The 21,524-nt window shown below is 36.6% G+C and overlaps 1 protein-coding gene across 12 annotated transcripts in view; it reads right to left on the reverse strand.

Annotated features, from left to right (window-relative positions):
• The window catches only part of KCNQ1 (potassium voltage-gated channel subfamily Q member 1), a 409,605-nt gene that overhangs the window by 237,970 nt on the left and 150,111 nt on the right, over positions 1-21,524 (reverse strand). For 10 of the 12 annotated variants that reach the window (XR_013952150.1, XR_013952151.1, XR_013952152.1 and 7 more), the window contains 8 exons: positions 20,867-20,963; positions 20,080-20,220; positions 10,246-10,356; positions 7,699-7,794; positions 5,313-5,435; positions 4,160-4,301; positions 2,827-2,853; positions 671-736 (listed from right to left, as the gene is read on the reverse strand). Coding sequence is in view for 9 of the 12 variants with exons in the window: in XM_080595232.1 (XP_080451358.1) it covers positions 671-736; positions 2,827-2,853; positions 4,160-4,301; positions 5,313-5,435; positions 7,699-7,794; positions 10,246-10,356; positions 20,080-20,220; positions 20,867-20,963 (803 nt within the window). In the remaining 3 variants the exon portion in view is untranslated. The remainder of the gene's footprint in view (positions 1-670; positions 737-2,826; positions 2,854-4,159; positions 4,302-5,312; positions 5,436-7,698; positions 7,795-10,245; positions 10,357-20,079; positions 20,221-20,866; positions 20,964-21,524) is intronic. The other 2 variants (XM_080595230.1, XM_080595231.1) reach the window with 2 other exon arrangements.

A 21,524-nucleotide genomic window follows, 5' to 3' on the forward strand; every position in this document is an offset into this window, starting at 1 on the left:
ATGAGTGAAAAGAAACAAAACAGATACAGCAAGGGATATTTACCATAATTCAGGGATCCCCCAAACTTTATTTTCTATATATTTGACGGCTAGCAGTAGCAACTATGGTAGCAGGTATGAGTATCCAACTGATAATGCTGGACACTACTTTGAAATGGCAGAGAATACACTCCCCCTAACATCAGAATGTCTGCTCTAAAAGACAAATACTGAACTTTTTATCAATGATTATAACCACAATAGTAAGAAATTAGTGATGAGTTTTCTATATTACCAACACAACAATTTTGGATACAATATGAAACGTATAGAGATGCTTTTCTGGTACTGGAGTATTTAGCTAACAATACAAAGTACTTTACACTTACCCTTTTGCAAGGACAGTCAACAATTTAGAGCACTTTACAGCATTTTTCATGGAAAACTTGAATTTTAATTAATGCACTTAAAAAAATAACCCTGTTCTGCAGATTTTTTTTATTATTATTAAACATTTGCAGTTTACAACCTGAAAAACTTTCCAAACTCAAAATTCTACTGAGATGCCTATGCTTTCTTTAAAAACCAGCACTATAATTTTCTGTGCCACAACAGGCAATTCCACACAGAGCAGTGGAAGGATTTAGTAATTAACAAAGGTGATGGAGCAATGAAATATTATCAGCTTTACCTGGAGAGGAAGGAGCGCTGGAAGATTGCTGGTCTGTGGAAAAGGATGGCCAGGAGCGCTGACAATCTGAGTCATAGTAAAGATACACATAAAACAGAGATAGGAGAGGGAGAAAAAAAAACAAAAAATAGAAAAAAGTTCCAGACAGGCAGCTGAGGAGATGCAGACATACCTAAAATACAGTAAGTTGTACATGACACCTTTAAAAATAAAAAAGTACTGGCAAAGAGAGTTTCTGGGAAACTCTTCCATCGTCTATTTCATACTAGCAGAATATTAAATCACCACTAGGGGAGGCATTGCGCCTCTTCAAACATTCTTCACCGTGTTGATGCAATATATTGCTTCCTACATGCCAGTCCTGTTTTGAAAAAAAGTAATCTTATGTTTGCCTCCTCCTTCCTGACTTCACAGCTCCCTCGAGTGTTTCCCTTTCCAAAGTGTACAACCTTGTATGGACTCCTCTTGGTCTGGTTCATACTGTCCACAGTGTAGGTAGCTCCTGGCCAGATTTCAGTCTGCCACTGAAGGTAGAAATTACCTGACATCCCATAAAAAGCACTTATAATTGCCAGGTTCAATCATTTAAGCCAAGTGCCTACCTCAAGCTGAATTTAAAGGGAAAAGTTTCAGGCAAACAAGATTAGTCAATGCTGCGAAAGACTCAGGAAAACATAACACTTATGTTATGTTTAGTTCTTTTAGTCTTGTCATTTTAGTAACTATTTAATTGAGAAAATGCCTGTGTATTCATATACTGGGACAGAGTGATATTCTTCAGAAGTGTTGACTTTTTCTTATGCAACGAGAAGAACTCAAAATATAAATGTGACAGAGTGAAAAAAAAAGAGAAAAATCAGAAAAAAACCACCCAATCCTCATTTTTGCAAGTGTTCTGTCAGTATCAGGCATGCTCTTCAGTCCTTGCTGAACTGATGATGCCAGGAGAAAGGAGGTATGTAATTTTATTCACACTTGCTACAAATATACACTTCCTTCTCTATTTCTTTGAGTCCCTATCAGAACAGTGTTAGGTGAACTCTCAGGTCCACTGAGTTTACTCTGCCTGGCTAGAAAATTGAAACTATGGTGGCTGGCAAAGCTCCTGTGATGTTTCCCCAAGATGAAGAAGTTTCTTGTTTTGTGTAGAACAGGTGGCTTCATGGCTCTTGTTCCTCTCCTGAGCTTGTTCCACCACGCTCACCCCCACTGGGGATGCACCCCTTGGAACACAGGAGAAACATGGAAGCAGGAAAATGGGCGAACCAAGGACTGGCCAGGGGAGTCAGGGAGATTCAGTTTGGTTTGTGCTCTTTTACCACCTTAATTACAGCTATGATCCATGTGGGTTCAAATGAGAAACAGAACCCTGTATTTTCAGGTGCTTAAGTCCAAGTCTGAGGATCCTTACACTTGATTAATGAAAAGAAACCTCTACTGTCTCCAGTGGATGCAGTGCAGAAAATTTACAGGTGGCTTGCAGCACTCTCATTAATCACAGGGTTTTTTTGCCTAGACCTAGCTCAAATCCTAGAGTCTTTGGGGAACACTCAATTGTTAAGAAAGTGCCTAAACAAGCACATTAGAAACATCACAGGACTACATGGCTGCTTAAGTGATCACAGAATCCAGACAAACAGTAAAATAAATTATTTAATTTATGGGTCCCCATCTGTTCATGAATATCTACAGAGCATTTTTACAGGAACAGATGCACCTACTTCAGACTGCACAATTTTGGAGGTCAAGTCTGGACATTTTTCTTCCATCCCAGTCTATTTGTTTAGAAATTAATTCTTAGTTATCTGAGCATATAACTTCATTACTAGATGAATTATAGCTTATATTACTTTTATATTATCTTTTGGTATTGATTATACATACACTAGCAATTTTTCTCAATTATGAAGAAACAACAAGTGATAATCTACTCATAAGCAAATATTTTATGAGTGCTCACTTTTCTCTTTGCATTGGAACTGTGTGTGCGATTGCAATTATAGTGTGAGAAGGTAAAGTTTGGGTCTGTCTAGATCTCCTTGGCTGCAAAAGATTTCTTAGAAACTATACAGCACTAGACACACATAAAAAGCACTGCAAAAAATGTTACATTGTCATAAGCTGGCATGCCAGAAATAAAATTTTCCTCAACTTACCAAGCAATTTTAACATTCCTGTTTGTCCTGTATACTTGTAACAGTTTAGAGAGAGCAGAACACAGATAAAAAAGAAAAAAGGTAAGTGTCAGAAGAAATTAGAGAAAATCCTTTTAATGAAAGCTATAGAGCTGATTTTTGAAGTGGCAGTAGTAGGCTGCCTGCAAATCACATTATCCTTTAGAAGCTTAGAGATAAAAGGTAGGACTTGGCAAATCAACGCATCTGAAGCATCATTCATTGGATTGTGCTGAAGACAGATATCTGTACTCAAAGCCTGATACACAGGGTAAACTTACTATTTGCCCACATTCTAACAGTTAGGTCATTTCTATCGCCAGATGCAAATCGCAATCATTCCTTAACAGAAGCCAAGAAAGAATGGAAAAGCATGAATGTCACAGAACAAGAAATGTTAAAGAAATGTGCCATAGAGCACATGGAAGGTGAGACTTTTTGCCTGAATTAAAATATGCCTGGTGCCAGCCCACATTTTAATCTTATTTTAACGGTCATTAAATTTAATCCAGTCTGCCAATATTTTTTCTTTAGGAGAAAAGTGCTTAAGGCATCTATAATCAATAAAGCTTACCTTAAAAATTCACTCTCATTTTTGTTGTCAGAATTGGCAAACACAAATAAACACAATTGGCATACATAAATAAAAACTCCTAGTAAAAATTGCATTTGTAAAAACAAACAAACAAAAAAAACAACCAAAAAGCAGTGTAAACTCAGAGTTATTTTGGAAGTTCATTATAACTAAGGCATCTGTAACTAATGCATCAATAAGGTGACTATCAAATTGTACCTATTTGTACAGTGACAGTTAATACAGATGGATCTACATTTGTTTAAAGTACGTCTGCTTTCAAAATTTGATTCACAGCCTACTCCAATGAGCAGATGGCAAGAGCACATGATGGTTTCACATAGCAGACTATGCTCAGAGAGGCCAAGACACGTCAGTCCTTTTTGGTTGAGGTACAAGCACAATAGTAACATGTCCTGGGTAAATTTCACATGGAAAAGCTGACAGCTAATAGCTTCAATAAAATGAAGAATTGTGGATTGTAAGCACCAGCCTCTGAGATGGCAGCTCTTCTGGCAGGCAGAAATGACAAATAATTTTAGTTTGTCTATAATTGAGTACATTCATTAAAAGAATAGTTGAAACTTAACCAGACAAGCCAGCAAAGTCAAAAAGCAAAGTACTGTTTCTTCAGAAATAAGGACAACAACTAGTTTTGTCCTTTCTCTCCTACATATTAAAGACTGCCTATGTGTAAATCGCCAATACAGTTAACTGGCATTTTATAACAGAATTTCTTACCAGAATTTTCATATGTATCAAAACTGAAATCAGGTTTCCTGTCATCAGACACATGGTCATAAGTGATGTGTGGAACAGTTAGCATCTTATCTGGAGAAGAAGGCCCATTGTCCTTGTCTAACTTAAATTTCTTCTTCTTAACCTAAAAAACAAACATATATTAAATTACCAAACCAAGCCACATTTAGTAAGATCTTCATTGTCTTTAATAATAATGAAGCCCCTAATGAGCTATAACCACCTAAAAGAGTACCTGACCAATAATACTTTCATTATACTATACTGTGCATTTCTCTGCAAGAGTACCCCCCATTTCCCAAAACTGTCTAATTAATAGAATTCCACACATCATCACATCACACATCCACACATCAATCCCCTGACTGAAGTAAAAAAATCTGCTAGCTCCTCAACGGTTTATATAAATCAAACTACTCTAGAATATCTTCACCATTTAGTGGACACAATACATCATACCTTCAGCAAAGAGCAAATAGCTATAGTGCTACAGAACTCAGATGAATCTGGGATACTAGGAGAAATTTTTGTAAAACATCCTCTCCTTTCCAGAGCACAACTATCCCGCCCTACTATTCCAATAGAGAGGATGAAGTATTAGATAACAAAGATTCTGGCAAAGTTTTTTTTTCTTGCTGTATTTTAACAACAACAAAAAATCTTAAGTTATAGAATTGGTGGATATGAAGATACTGCCACATGTAGGCGCAAGATGTCTTCATCACAGAAGTTTAAAGAGCCATAAAATCAATAGCTGACAGAAGCACCAGAGTTGTGTTTTTTTTTTTTGTTTGTTTGTTTGTTTGTTCTTTAACCAATTTGGAAATATTCATTTTCTTTTTCTCCTTTGCTTATACTTTTCCAAATAACACTGAGTTATTGATTGATATGCCTAAGTTCATTATTGTTCTTTTCCAAATCCATTAAAAAAGTCACCTTTAGGAAGTGAAGCAAATTAAGTTATACTTTAAACCTATAGTTACTGAAAATTCCCAAACTGAGTTGTAATTGAAACTTTGAAACCCAGTAATACTCTGTAAAATAAACACTATAAAGAGCCTCTAGAACATAAAACAAATTAAATCCAATTTAAAAGTTTGAAACTACTATAAAAAGAAATGTTAGTTACTGATACCATCACAGATTTCTTCGGTTTTGGACTGGGTGACAGCAAATGATAATTTCTGGCAGGTTTTCGAATGTATATTTTCCATGTAGAAGAGTCTGGGTTTTCAGCTGCATAGCATCTCCATGCAGTCTAGGGCAAAAGTTGTAAGCAACAGAACAATTAATGCAATCGGAGTTGTAGCTACCCATACTTCCAAGTCAGCATATAAGACATTCTTTATTTAAAAGTGTTCTTGGATTTCCCCCATGGAAATATTAACTCAGCATGGGTCAGAATTCTTATTCAGTAAACAGAAACCACCGAGTCTGAACTGGGCAAAGCGGAAAACAAGATCAATCTTTTGAAGTGCAACTTTTGTTTGCATTAGCAACAAATAATAAAAGAGAATTCTAGACTGGACTCAAAAGACTGGGGTTGAATTTCTTGTTCTTCCACAGTTTCCCTAAATGACTTTCAGCATTTTGCCTATTGCATCCTGTGTTTCAGGCCCCTACTCAAAAACCAAAAATCATTCCCCCATACCTCCACAAGAGTGCTGTCAGGAAAAAAAAGCAATTGTGATATGGTCAGTAGGGCTATATTCTTACAAAGAAATGATTGTGGGAGAGCACATGATGGAACAGCACTAATAGATAACCAGGAGCCCAAAATCAAAAGCAATCCTCCACCTCCCCCAACGACTAGTGATTAAAGTACTATGTTCAAAAACAAAAAGGAGGAAAAGCAGGGATAGGAAACGAGACCAGAAACAAAACACTGCTGCATTCTCTCTTAAAATGTAAATATATGATCAGGGATTATTAATAATTAGCCTCTAAATTCAAATGGTAGATCCTCACTTCCACACTACAGAAAAACACACACATATCTATGTAGTTACACACACAAAATCTGAAGTGGGAAAGGGCAGAAAACACAAGATGAAAGAAAGAAAGCAATGCAGAATGGTAAAGAAAAATCAGACAGCAGCTGGAAAATAAAGGATTAAACAATCACCATGTAATTCATGGTTAATAACAATTGGCCTCTAGAAGAGAATAAGAAGGAATAAGTGAAAAGCTATCACTAATTTCAGCTGTTGCCTTGCCTTGTTCCCATTTCATAATCTTCTTGGTTTAAATATAATCCTTTTGTAAATTAGTTGTAGAGTACTTATTCAAATGGGCTTCTAGAGCTCCACAACCACTAGTAAATTGCAATTGTCACTTATTAATAACTGGTAATCAGCAACTCATTGTCTACCCTTCACTCCTCAATATTTCAGATTGAGACAAGCATGGTATTCTAGAGACGCAATCTCAGACTTGCTGGTATTTTGGGGTCGATTTCCCAGAAGGATTGATGGGAACACTAAAAACCCATTCTTTGCAAAACCATACCTTTTTCTGACCATACAATCCAAATGAAACACAGAGAATGAAGACTTTTGGCTAATCTGTAGCTATTACCAGAGCCTTAAATTTAAACCTTTTTCATATTAACTCTGGGACTGTTTAGTTTCAAGCATAAACTTTACAGTTAGCTACTGTTTCTATAAAGAGCCTGACCTGGAAATCCACATTCACTCATGAAGCTGGAGAAATAAGTCATATGAGAACGCAAAAATGATACGGCTTAGGTGTACATCTACTTTTTTTTTTTAATTTTATCCTGTAATTCTAAAGCTATGTGCAGAAACTGCATGATGGAAGAAAAGTTGGAAAAAACCCTGCAATGAAACAATATTAATACACCTCCAGAGTGAAATGCTGGCTCTGCTGAAATAAAGGATAAAATCTCATTGACCTTACTGACACAGATCCGCAACCATATTTTTAACTGAGGGGATCAAAATTTTTCTGCCTTTTTGTTATCCAACACAAAAAGACTGATTTTGCAGAATCTCTGTGTTTCCCAGTCACTTACAATGGCACTGAAAATTGCAGACAAGATGTTTCCTATTTAAGACGCTGACTTAATTCTCCTAAAATTGGGATTTTTAAGAATGTATTTGTACCAAGGAAAATGAAGCATATCTGACATTTGTGTTTTTAAAAAATAAATTGCTCCTTGTAAATACAATTTCACATGAAGTCTCTTCTCTGTTTTTCACTATCGCAAGCACAGCATTTTATAATATTTTCCACAGGTAAATTAACCAATAACCACACGACAGCCTTCAGTTTTCATTTTAAAGAGCTGAAGCAAAGAATTGGCATTGATTTGGGAGTGAAGTTTCTGCTCATTGGTTTACATTACAGGTGGGATTTCCAAATCTGTTTACGAGACTTGCATCTGCAACTCCTATACTTTTTTTTTTTAAAATGTGAATTAGGCCCAAAAATACTGCCAAGTTTTGAAGAAATTACAAATGGAGAGAAATGATAGTAGGCAAAATGCAAGAACTCGGTACCTGTATGAGAGAGGCAGCAGCTGGAATTTGACGGTTGAAATGCTTCTGTCTTTGTTTCTGCTGTACCTTTAGGGCAAAGCCTGAACCAAGAATTCCCTGTGGTAAGAAAGAAAACACAGATTTTTTATTCTTTGTAAAGGAGGAAAAGAAAGCACACATAAGCTTGCCGAATTATGTTGTATTAATGAACTCCCATTCTGCATCATAAAACCCAACTAATTACTTAGAGGAAATGACTTAATACTGTTAAGTTTTTAGACTCAGTTAGTATTACTTGTTGAAACAAACTATGAATGCTGTCGTGCCCTGATCCAAAGCCTATTTAAGCCTACTGGGCTCAAACACTAAAAAGCAAGCAGAAATAGTATTTCATACCCTCCAGAAGTCTCATAAATGCTTGTGCAAGGGAACGATAGAGCAGGGAAAAATATTAACCTGATGTGCTTAACTTCATTTTTATGAGAAATAAAGCTTTTTAACTGTAGCATGGCAATTCCTATTTCCATATGTTAACCCATGCAGGGATAGGAGGACAAGAGGAAAAGGACCATTACAACACAGGCAGGACTGTGGTGAGTTCAGCAAGAGGCCATCTAATCAATTCTCAGGACAAGGGGCATGGACTAATGGCACTGAATGGTGTACAACCCAAAACAACTTCCAAATGTAATGTAACTTAAGTCCATAATTACATATAGAGCAAGTCATTTATGTAGTCATGTGCATAGCTATAGACATATTTAACAAAGATTTTAGTAACACAGAGATAAGAACACATCTTCTATAAATCAGCTTACATGACTACACCTACTCAAAAAAGCATAATTCATTTTCTACATATGGTAGTCAAGGTGTCAGGGCAGCCAGTGATCTTGGCTCAACCTCTAAGAAACGTATTAATCATCCAGTATTTTGAAAGAAACAGGAAAGACCCTTCCTATTACAATCATTGAGCAAAGATCAAAGAGTTAACAATGATCAAACATCACTTATTTGGAAAACGCAGAATCGTTGCTAGACCATGAACCCAAAACAGTTTTGTTTAGCCACAATTACTTCTGTCTGTGATCTTAGCCTGCTCGTCTGCTTAAAATGGGAGCAAGACGTATGCAATAGCTACTAAGTATCAACTATTTACCACTAGAGGTTCAAAATCTTAAGTTTCCCCTTAGGGCCAACTCACAGAAATAGCTTAACTCAGTAATAAAATCACAGTGATAAAGGTGGGGGGTGTTCTTTTATTTCTACAGTTAGGAAAAACTGACAGGTAAACATAAAAGCAGTGCTGTGAAGGTGAGGCTACTGTACGAGTATTTATAAAACATCTTTGCTGGCATTCAAGTCTGAGGAAAAAAAACTCAGCCAAAAAAGCAGCTTTGGCATTTTTCTTGCAGATCATTTCATTTACTAAACCTCCCTTCTAAACAAGGAACAAACATGAAAGGTCAGACTGAGGAGGGAAGACAGAATATACTTTTAATGGCAAACTGATGTTGGAGAGTCTAAAAATCTACACTCAAAAGCACTACAGCTTTTACAGAATGACTAATTTTAAAAAGCAATTGTAGTTTTAATAGCTGCTGTTACATGTCATGAAGAGTTTTTGTGGATGTGCTGGCATAAAAGCATTATTTTTATCCATTCTGTCCCCATCACTTCCCTGCCATAGCTATACTATGCTGACAGAACTGTGTCACTGAAGTAAAAAGCTTGCTGAAAATAAAGCTAGCAAGATTCTGACAGTAGGGAGTATTCTAGATAGATCTAGACCTTTTCACCCCTTTCACACCAGATTGCAGAAAATTTCTGACAGCATGATTCAGGTCACACAAACATTTTAACAGAACAATTCACAAATATTGCCAAATTTGTGAAAGCAATACCTTTAACTACTCTTTGCACTGACTATTTTGGGGCTTTCAAACCACAGCACATCTTTCACTGATTTTGAATTTACTCTTAGTACTCAGGTGCCTTGTTTCTTGTTAGAAAGTACTTGGGAAGTTGTCCTCAGTGCAAACAAAGAGCCAAAACACTTAAAATCTCAATCCTAAATCACTTCTGAAAATGAGACTTTGGCTATGGTCAGACATTAACTTGGCAAACTGCATCAGCTGCCAACATAACTGGCCCTGACTGCTTACTGTTGCCTCTGCCAGTGACACCTTTTCTGCAGTTTTGCCAGAGGAAGGGTGTGTATGAGAGCCTTGCAGTTCACCTTGGACTTAATCAGTTGAGTAAACTATGAGTGAATGCTATAAGAAGCCAAAACATCACTAAATCACTGAGTCCAGAGATATGTAGCATGAGAAATACTTCCTTTGCACTTCTCAGGTAGGCAAAAAAGTGTTTTGGTTTAAACATCCCCTTCTCAAATGTATAGAAAAACTAGCATTGTATGCAATAAACACTCTTCTTTTTTTTTTTTTTTAAACTACTCAAAGAAGCTTTTTAGCTTCTGAAGTTTAAAGGATCATTAACAGAAAGTTTCCTCTGATGAACAGCGGGTCAACAGCAAATTGCCAGCAAAAGCACAAAATAACCTACCGCAGGTAGTGCAAAAAACGAAATTGCGAACACTGAAAAACAAGATGCAATGGTCTTTCCAATCCAGGTCTGAGGCACTTTATCCCCGTAGCCAATAGTTGTAACTGTCACCTGTAAAGAAAAATACTTAGAGCATTACAGAAAATATTAGCATGGCAGTTTCGGGTTGGTTTTTCTTAATTTATTTCATTTTTATTGCTTTATTTTAAGGAAACTTGAGTCGCATTCCTAACTCTCCCAATGACAATCTGTGCTATATTAATGGAGGCAGTTCTCCTCTCTGGGTTTGCCTCCCCACCTATAACAGAACAAAAGAGGCACAGGAAATTGAATTACAATAAAATACGTATTTAAAATCTTGTAAAGTAACACCATTAATTTAAGTCTTCATGGCTGAGACAACTTTACTGTATACGAAGTTACTGGGATGTGGGCTGCCTGCCCATGTCAGACCCTTTCCTTAGGGAGAGGCTGCCAACAGCTCTGAATTGCTGATTTTCTTTATGGACAGCGGATGTTTGCTGAAGAATTTCAGGGCTGTTGCAAAGAAAGACTATATATACTGTAACTGTGGAATATGAATGGGGTCAGACATGAAGTATTCTACAGAATAATGTTGGTATAAATAGCAAGAGAAGCAGAAAAATTTCCATACAGCAACAGCTCCTTAAAACAGTCTAATGAATCACTAACTTGCATAGAACATCAAGAGCAAGAACAGATAATTTAATGCATGCATACAGGAAACATCTGTTGAGTTTGGGTTTCACTGAAATAAAGATTACCACCATGGTGACATAGCATAACAAGGCTTAATAAGTCATTATTTGCAGGAGCTCAAGGAAGGAATGGATTTGTTTCAAGCAGAAGGGATACATTTGGCATCTGAGAGCAATTTAAACTCACCTATGTCACAAGCTATTCCTGAATTTGGAAATTAGAGAGATTTTTATCTGTGACTTTGAAGAAAGCTAACCAAATCAGACCATGTAAAGCACACGAAGCTCTCAAGCAGTTGAAGCACACCTCAGATGCTGGCTGTTCAGATTTCTGACAGCGTGGGCATCAGCTGCCCAGGATGCAGAGGATGTCGGTCCCAGAGAGTAATACACAAGTGCTACCCACTTCTGAGCCCTGCAGCTGCTCACCCGTCTGCCTCAGTGTCCTCCCCTGCAACTGCAGAAAGGCAGTTACTGCCCAGGGCAGCATCAACAGTGGAGAGAAGGGAAGGAAAGGGCACGTTTATAGAGGCAAGATGTTTGTTAAAGGGTGAAGTGATGGAGAGCTTGGGTTTGGGGAAGTGGAAGGGCAGGTAGTCCAGGAAAAGTGTTACCATCTGCCATATTAATAATCATCCACTGCTATTAAAAGATAAGACACCACAGGGAAATACTGTAGGTTTACTTCCCACCTCAGAAATGCATGAAGCAAGCCATCTTCTTTCACTGTCCACCTTCTAAGCAATTAATCATTCTGTCTGTTTGGCACTTGGCAAAGGGATGGCTCTAGCTGTTGGAGGTGGTGGTGTTACAAGTTTATTTCAAATTATTTTTACTGGAAACATTCAAGTATTATCATTTCATATTAATTTAAGTTCTTGAACTGTGGCTTAGTTCCAAATTTGGTTCCTATTATACAAAAGTGTTTTAAGAATCAGTAAGGTAAGTTAAGAACAAATGTACCTTTACCTATATTCTTGATATTCTTGTTGAAATACCACCTAAATTCAGGGCCTGATGAGGAACTGAAGAGATGGGTCTTATCTCCTTACCTACACAAGATGGTCAGTTTGAAAGAAATCTTAAATTCTAATTACAATTTTCTACTAATAAAATATGGTATGGAAAAAATAGGAATGAATTCTAGCAAATACGATGGCCTCCAACACCTTCTTACGTAAAAGGTTATGAGACAAGCCACTGTTTTATGCCCCAGTTTTTGAAAAACTTTACAAATCCACGTGATGGAAAAGTTTTATCAGCCATTCTGTGTTACAGTTGTAATGCCATTTTTAAATACATACATCAACTAGAATTGAAAAAAAAAAGTGCTTTTAAGCTGACTAGAGTATAACAGAAGCATTCATACAAAACTATAACAGAAGAAGAATTCATACAAAATTCAGAGGCATTTACCTTCTCTTCCCCCACTACCATCCCCACCTATCCCTTCTGAATAGGTCTATATGAAGCATCAGTGACATAAAAACATTTTCTGTGTGGTTTGTTTGGGCTATATTTTTAAAAACATTTTGGAAATTGGGTTGCAAGTCACAATATGCGTTTAAGTTAAAATTTTTCTCTACACTCATAACTCTAATCCATCTACAAATGCATTGTATTCCAAAATTATATTTTCTTTTTCACCAAGATATATGTTGTTGAAACCCTATATACCAAGTTTCCACCCCAAATGATTTTTTATAGTCGAATTATAACCCCCTGAAGAGTACAATACTAATTTTGCAGTTGTAAAATAGGATCTCAAGATGGAAATAATGACTCAACTTCCACTCTAGCATGGCAAATACATTGGCATAATGAAACTAAATTGATACAAGAGCTCACACATTAAATTTTCACTGCAAAGCAGCATGGAAAACTAATTGTTTTAATTAGGAGCAAAATCATATTAATCCACTGACTATTTCAGAACTTTGATCTGATGTACATCACCACAGGCTTTGGTGTTACAATTAATCCTGTTCCCATTACATATGCATCAATAGTCTAAAGGAAGAAATTTGAAGCAAAAAAAAATATCTAGACAGCAACAACAAATAGCAATGAATGAGGATTTTATTCAAAGCTATCTGGATAAAATAAGTACAAACTAATCAGGTGTGTAATGATGCTCTGTTGATGAAATACTGAATACTTCGTGACAGTTTAGGTAGTTAGCTGCAGGATACAAGAGTGCATGACTCAGAGGCAGACACCACAGGACTGAGAAGCAAATACAAACTAAAAGATTAAAAAAGCCAAGCACTAAAGCAAATGAGGGAAAGTCATCCTACAGAAAATACCTTAACTACTTTGTTTCTAAGTTTATAGCACTGAAACCTCAGAATGAATTGTAGTGGGTATTTTTTTGCATACCAAATACCACCGAGAATTTTCTGACCCACTTAAACACTCATCTTGACTAAATCAAGCAATACGAGAACATCCAGAGACACACCAGAAACACTGACAGGTTCCCTGACTTCTTTGCAACTGGAGTACAGTGTAAATTGCTAAATGGTTTAAATGTTCTTCTGTAATGATCACATAAGAAGCCTTTCTACTGCTTGTCATCTTTATTCAACTGCATTCATGCAAGTTGAATATAGATTCTTTCAAACTTTCTGAAATCCAGGCAGCACAAGAGTAAACAGATTAGATACTTATGCTCTTATTTTACTATGAAGTGTGCGATCTGTATAAAGCTTAAAAACAAACAAAAAAAACAACCTAGTGATCTTTCAGTATTTTGAAATCTTTTAAGAATGACAATATTTTTCTTCCTTGTATATCTAAGGATGTTAGAGATAAGAGCTGATTCACACAACAAAAATTTCACTTGCTGCTGCAAATCACCTCTACGTACATCGCAGAGCCCTGAAAGATTCAAGTTATATGCTTCAGATGAACAAGTTAAGAAAATATGTGCTACAGGGCAAGCATTTAGAAACATCAGATTTAAAATTGTAATCTAAAACTGAAGAAAGGACTTCCTGGTCACCACTGCTATAAATATTTAAAGGGAACTTTTGGATTATTTTTTTTCTTGACATTTCAAAGTCTTTTTCATACAGTTATTGTTTCAGGTAAACGCCACCTTTTTTGATGTGGTTGATATACGTAAGTGAGACACAACCACATCTGAAGGACACTGAAAGACTTCAGTAACTTAGGATATGAAATAAAAATGGAACTACACACTCAAGGGCGAACACAACAAACAGAATATATTAACTTCAATGTCACATCTCTGAAATAACAGATCTTCAGTGCTGCCCAGCCATCACTTGGGGAGCCTAGTCTAATACCCCCTAAAGGTGGCATTTTCAGCCATCAAAATCACCTCTAAATCTACTAGCCACTCTAAGCCTCCTAACCAAACGGTGGCCCAAACTAAACATCTCCACTTGTGAGATCTTATTGGGAAAAGTTAGTGAAACTCACCTAAAATTTGCAAAGTCACTTCTGTGCACTGAAAAAAAAAAAAAAGAGCCTATAGCTTTAACCAGCTTAGTAAGAATAAGTTTTTGTTTGTTTGTGGGTTTTTTTTCTGGTTGGTATTCTTTGTTTCTGGCTAGTTCAAGTTAGGCATATTATGCCATTTCATTCATTAACTCCTGAAAATACAGCCCCCTTCAGAAATTAATTAGCCTTCCCCCCACAGTTCCTATTGGCAGGTTCTGGAACAGAACCCGGAACAGGTTCTGACAGCAACAGACATTCTTGTAGGTTCCTGTCTTCATTTCTGAAAGCTGGGTTTCCAACCACGTTTTTTTTGTTGCACTGTTTCATGATCTCAGTTTATTCCCCTCCACACTTCTGTTGTCCAGATCCTGCAGTACGCCCACCTGCGACACAGCATGCTCCAAATGCCGCAAGATCCCATTCTCAGTGTTGTGCCTCACAAACAAAAGCTGTTTCCACTCCCTCTTGTAAAATAGGCTATTCATCCCAATCACCCTGGCAGCAGTTCTCAAGGACGATGAGATATAGGGCAAACTTTATTGCATCAAAACAAAGAGAATTGTTCATTATTAGTGAATAGTCAGGGCTTATCTGAACAACTTTTTATTTTACTTCCCCCTACAATCACTCCTTACCTCATCACAAAGGTAACTAAAGTAGGAAAACTATCTAGCAAAAAGACTTAAAACCTCCAAGAAGATTGTTATTTGTGCATCAAAATTATTTACAGAAGATAATTATACAGTGACAACATATTACAAAAGCATTTTGATAGCTTTCACTTGGAATTAATGGACAATTTTATACTTGAACACAGTAGTAAACCTATAGTTACACACACAAGCAGTAAAACTCATAGGAGATCCAGCAGCTTTCTATCCTAGCCTGACAGTTGCATCCTAGCCTGATAATCCACTGCCAGTTGTTTAGATTTTACAATACAGTGATACCCATTCCCTTTCTGTGGGATGCTGCAGGATGCCAGCCCCCCTCTGCTCACTCATCAGATGAAGGGGGAATAGCAGGAGGTCTGCTGGCCACCAGCAGTCAGCATGTAAAGTGAACAGCCAGCTCTGCCTACAGGATTTGCTCTCACCTGCTTGAGCATACATACTTCTCTGATCTACAGTAAAGAGTTTCTGTCAGCCAGAGCTTGCACAAGAGACTGTTTCTGCACAAAAAGCATCAGAAAACAAAGCAGCAAGTCGTCTCAGTCATGATAAAGGATGTGCTGGGGAAAATTATTTATGTACGCAGACAAACTGACTGCAAGCTCTGAACTGTTTGTGGAAACTCCAGTTTTTTTCCACTCTCTGTTGGTACTATTATTATTATACCTCACAAAACGTAGTAAGTATAAGAAAAAGAAAGAGCATTATTTAGGTACAACAAGAAAAAGAACACAAAGCATATTCAAGATAGCCAAATATTTTCAGAGGGAACTTTTCAAATGCTTTCCCAAGAGAATATTTCCAGCCATGAGAGAAGAAATCACAGCCAACTTAATTTCAGCCTCCTAGAGACTTATTTCAACAGGACCACATTCTGTACTTGTTTTTGAATTTTAACTGAAAGCTAAATTCCTTAATTATATTTTTTCCAGGTCCTGGCATATTTTTTTTTTTTTTTAAGAAATAATTTACTTTTGTTTCATCAAATAGAAGACAATTCTCTTTAAACTTTTTGGATTCTTACAGAAGGGTTTTTTGTTTTCTAGCTCCTTGGTACATTTGATAGAAGTTTAAGGCTTTGGGAATTAAGAAAAAATGTTTTGAGACTATTCTTTATCTGTAAGAATATCTACATCTGAACTTTGTAAGTAAGAAGTTTAAGAGATCCACATCTACCCCACAGATCTTTATTAATTTAGAACAAAATGTATTTGGAATTGCTCATGGAGCAATTAAAGCTCAGTGATGAGAAGAGTTCCACAAATTCTACATAAACACCACCACTTCAACCCAAAAATTAGAAGAAAAAGAATAGGCCTATTATAGTTGGTGTTCTTGACTTGTAAAGCACAAAAAGGATAAAATTGAAGTCTCTCTTTCTGTCCAACATTCAAGTTGCTGTGCAATACTCAACAGCTTTTTTTTAATTGGAGGGAGAAGGTTCTAACACCCTCCCCCCGTTTAGGCGGCAACTTTTCAATATTTATGTTCAACTATTATAAATTAAACTTGTTCTTACAACACATGCTTAATTTCAAGTAGCATCTTCTGCAACTTTTCAGCATAACTTTTGAACAATTTTGATTTTCAATTTAAATTAAGAACATGTTGGTAGAATTTTAAGCAGGAATAGGGTTTTATGTATGCTTAGAAGCAAGCAAACTTGTCAATGTTTTGTTGAATTCAGTCCTTAGTGAGAAAGCACATATCTCTGAATTAAAGGAACAAGAAACTCTTTAGTTAAAGCTCATACTTGCAGCCTAGAGCTCAATCCAGTCCAATGGAATGGGCATAGTGCAATATCCACGCACGGCTATATTCAATAATCGCTTGTGGCAAATAGCGCTCATGATCAAAGAGGCCGTTAGCACAATCCACATAATGGTTTTCCTGAAGGATGTTTGTTCAGATGTGAAGGTTGGAAATTGTGTATCACTTAATGGATACCAAAAGGAGAGCTCCGCTCCATCTGCCTGAGGCATGACAGAATTAATGCTCAAGGAAGAAAGAAAAATAAATAAATAAATAAATAATGGAGACAATGAGCCAGTAACACTTCCTGTTGGAGATCATCTTTGACAGTCTAGGTAAGGGCATTTCACTCTTTTTTTTTTTTTTTCCTTCCCAATTCTTGTTTTTATTGTCCAGAACCTACAGTAGGTCTTAAAAACTGTAAGCCTGGACAGGAAGGACAACATAACCAGAGTAAATTTGAATACTTGTACAGGGTAGTTGAAAGATGGATCATGTTACTTGTACTTTATTTGCAAATTTGCCTTTGTCTTTTAAAAGACATACAGACAGGCAGCCATTGGCATAATTGTTTATACAACATATTCTGCATTTAAAAGCAGCAGTAATACAGACATCTTTACTCTATGCCACAAGGTAACCTCGGGTTTTTCCAAGAAGCCCACGAACTGGCTAATAGCTACAGCCTGGAGTACTCAAGGAAACTCAAATAAAGCCCAGGAGGCCATTTTACATATGGAAATGGAACAGCAATATAGATTTATAAATAACAACAATGACAATGAAGAACATTTAATTAAAAGTTATGCACCCTATGGGTATGCCTATAGTCAGCAAAGCAAAGCAATAGAAAAGTACCCAGTTCCAGATGCAATTTAGTTGTGGTAACACAGACCTTTTAGATGATCTACGTTATACTATGCCACATATTCCATTGCCATTTTTTAGCAGGGTAGCCATACACTGAGACAACTAAAAAAAAGTGCAATGTTGTAGACTAAAAAAAGTGGGGTGTGAAAACAGTATCAAGTACTTTTTCCTTAGAAGTGTTCTCTGCTACCTAAGGTAAGTCAGTACTGGGGCACTTTTTGAGAAGTGAGATCAACTATATGCCAGAGATCATGTATCTGTGGAGGTCTTTGAGAATGGAATTGAGAATTACCTTCTGCATAACCAATTCAAAACAGACAGAGACAGGTTTTCAGTGAGTAGAATTTGTGGTGCTTAAGCCATTCTGAAAATTTTGACTAAAACGTAATAGAAACTTTTAAGAACAGTTCAAAGTTCTTTTTGTTTTTAATGAGTTTAAGAACCTCATTAGGGAGCATCCTGACACTTACTGACCTCCCTGATACTGACCTAACCTTAATAGAGCTTTTCCCTAAAAGAAAGCATGAAGACTACTATGGTATCAAAACACCAAAAATGGATGGAACTGAATTCATTTCAGCTTTGTTTTGCTAAATCCTTTCAGCAGTAAGCAGAAGTACAGCACCTACATTTAGAGCAGAAAAAGGACACTAAATTCTATTTTTAATACTAAACAAGTTACTTTAGGGACTCACTGAGTACAAAACCACAGTCCAAATGGCATCCTGCAATATAATAAGTTATAACAGAGGAAGAATATGACCATAATTAAATCTGTTGACTAATTTAGTTGATTGTAACTAGAAAGACAAAATAATTGGCACACCTATTGAGCAGCAATTCCCTGAAAGAAGAATATTTCAATATCCTCACTGATCTCATTGCTTTTATGGAAGGCTTTACTGTATTTTCTGTAAACCAATCTGGTCTGTCACTTATTCAATTTTTAATGCTAACGCCAATGACAGCATGTGTTTTTAAATGCAGCTACATCTGCCACTGTTAATTACTGAGTCATCTGTCCCCTGTACTGAAAAATGAAAACACCGTGATGACATGAAAGCTTTGAAGAAGCTACTTGTCGTTAACCGCTTCCTTGTGCTACAAACTAAGTTTTCTGATCCTAAAAGGGGCTGTATTTAATCACGGCAGAATGAAAGAGAACAGAATTCTGCAGCAGATCTTAGTAGCAACCTACACAAAACATCAGATCCATATAATGCTGTATATGAATTTCAGCACCAAGAGACCTGCAATAGACTTGCTCATGAATAGATCTTCCCTTCCTGAAATAGTGTGGTACTGTTTGTAAAGAGAAGACGATATAAGCACACACGCAGAGGCTTATCAAAAATACTTCGCAAGAAGGTATGTTCTGTTGGTGAAACAGTACTAGTTTCTAGGTACTAGTCCTGTACTTGTACATGAGACACAGTAGTCTCATTTTTAATGAAAGAAATCAGTTCATTTTGATTTAAAACAGCCAAAGAAGACTTAAGAAGATCAGCACGTTTTGAAAATGCAAGCATGGAATTATTAGTGATGCTGATGCATTTTAAAATATCTGTAGCACTTAATGATGACAGTTCATTTTATTAAGCCAATTATAACAGATAAAAACAAGCCATTGCTTGAATGCTAACGATAAGGAAAAACAGCTTACAAAAAGATACCTTTCTTTGAATCTTAAGAGGATGAGGAAAGGGAAACGATTACAGATGGGAAATCCCGGAACAAAGCAGCCAATATAGTATTTGCATACCGTGCAAGAAAAGAAAGAGGGAATTGTTACTAGCAGAAGCAACAAAATTAAAACGCTTACTAAAATAGTAGTGGTATGTCAACATAGTGCAGAGAAACGCCACAGAAAGATACCAAGTTGGTTCCAAAGCAATATAATCACTTCAAAACAGTCTTAAGTATCTCAGATACTCCTTGTTCTGGAATTAGTCATGCTGAATTGCAAATCATAGATAACCGTTAAAAAAAAACAACAAAGATAGCCCTGATTTAGAAAGACTTACCATATTAGAAGGTTGAACCCTACCATGAAAAAAGTAGCAAGAAATAAATGACTATAACAGAAGGGAAGACAGGTTAAAAAAATAATAGATATTTCTGTATCTAGTATACATAACTTGATCACTTGTGATTGCATAAGACTATAAACATCAAATAAAACCACTGATCTTCTATACTATTTTCTTAGTTTTACAGAATTACAGAACTAGAACGTTTACCGTTGCAATAAAAGGACATTTCAAAGTGCTGTTCTTACTCCATGCCTGCTTGAACTATACTCCATATTTGAGGATGTTAACTACTTTCAGTACATGTGAACTTGCCATACTTACCACTCCCCACCACAGGGCATCTGCATAGCTGCCAAACTCTGTTTCTCCAGAATCATTTACAGCATCTTTTTCAGCCAGGTACACAAAATAAGAGGAAAAAATCAGGCCCAGAAATCCAATGTAGAGTGTAGTTATCAGTTCCTGCAAACGGGATCAAAATAACAGCATTACAATATTGCTGAGACATAAAAGTTACCTATCACTGACATTTTTTAAAAGATAACTACAACAGAAGAATGTAATTTCAGCAATTACTAAACACTGACACCAACTGTTGGCTGTAAGTTAGCATCCACTGAGCTCAGTGGTGAAAGAATTTACACAGTAGCTATTGACTTGGTCCAGCATGAACATTTTGGATAGAGAACCTAATACAACCACGTGTTCCTCACTTTGTAAGTGTGACACATTAACTTTTTGGTCATCAAAAATTCGTTGGATAAGCTTTTCAAATGCTGCCATATTCAAAACAACTTTGGAAAAAAGATGCATAATTTTTAGAAATGTTCAGATTCCCTTTTAGAAATCTCATTCCTGTGGTTAAATCCAACAAGTCAAAAGTTGGGCAAAGTGCAGGTGAACATTTTTAATCTTTTAGGAACTTTTTGTCCCCTGAACAGGGCAGAACAACCACACTTGGATAAAATAAATGACTGCCTGTTTCCACATTAAATATATTTGACATCATCAACACGTCTGCAAACACACTGTTCTGAATATAAGGACTTAAATTTCTGTTAAATGAATTGCATCGATTATTATGCCATTTTTGAGTACTCAAACTTACTTGTCTGTGTATGAACACGACTGATCCCAGAAGCCTCCATGTACCACCCTGACGGTCAACATGCAGCATTCGTAAAATCTGCAGGAAACGGATGCCCCTGGAACACATTTTTTAAATTAATAAAGAGGCTAAGAATACACGAGAAAAACAGAGGTGGAGAGGGGAAGCCTGTGTCTTCAAAGGACCATTTTGAGGGAAATGCATAGTATTTTATGGTAGACCTAGCAGCTTGTCTCTTCTCACTGCATTCACTCATTTTTCATCATTTGTTGTGAAGACAGCTCAGGAAGGTTGCAAAGGAGGAGGCAGACTCTGTATACATAACTGGTAAGGGTGACTCAAGAATTCAGGATTTTGGACACAAACTGTGAATGCTCTAGAAATCATTCATCAGTTTATATTTGACTTGCTCACCAGGATGGGGAACAATATACAGAAACAGCTAACTACAGATCCTTTCCTTTTAAGCACATCATGGCCAATTTGAACTTGACAGTCCAACTATATACATATATATATTTTTTTAATTTTATTTTTTACAAGAGTCACTGCAGCCCTAGAGCACTGTTGCAGCTAGTGCACAGAGCACAGTACACTGCCCTGTACTTTCTCATTCAGGAAAACCAAGTGGTGTGACCCTCCTGAGTACAAGGTGGAT

This window comes from Anser brachyrhynchus, assembly GCF_964034855.1.
Source record: "Anser brachyrhynchus genome assembly, chromosome: 5".
NCBI lineage: Eukaryota > Metazoa > Chordata > Aves > Anseriformes > Anatidae > Anser > Anser brachyrhynchus.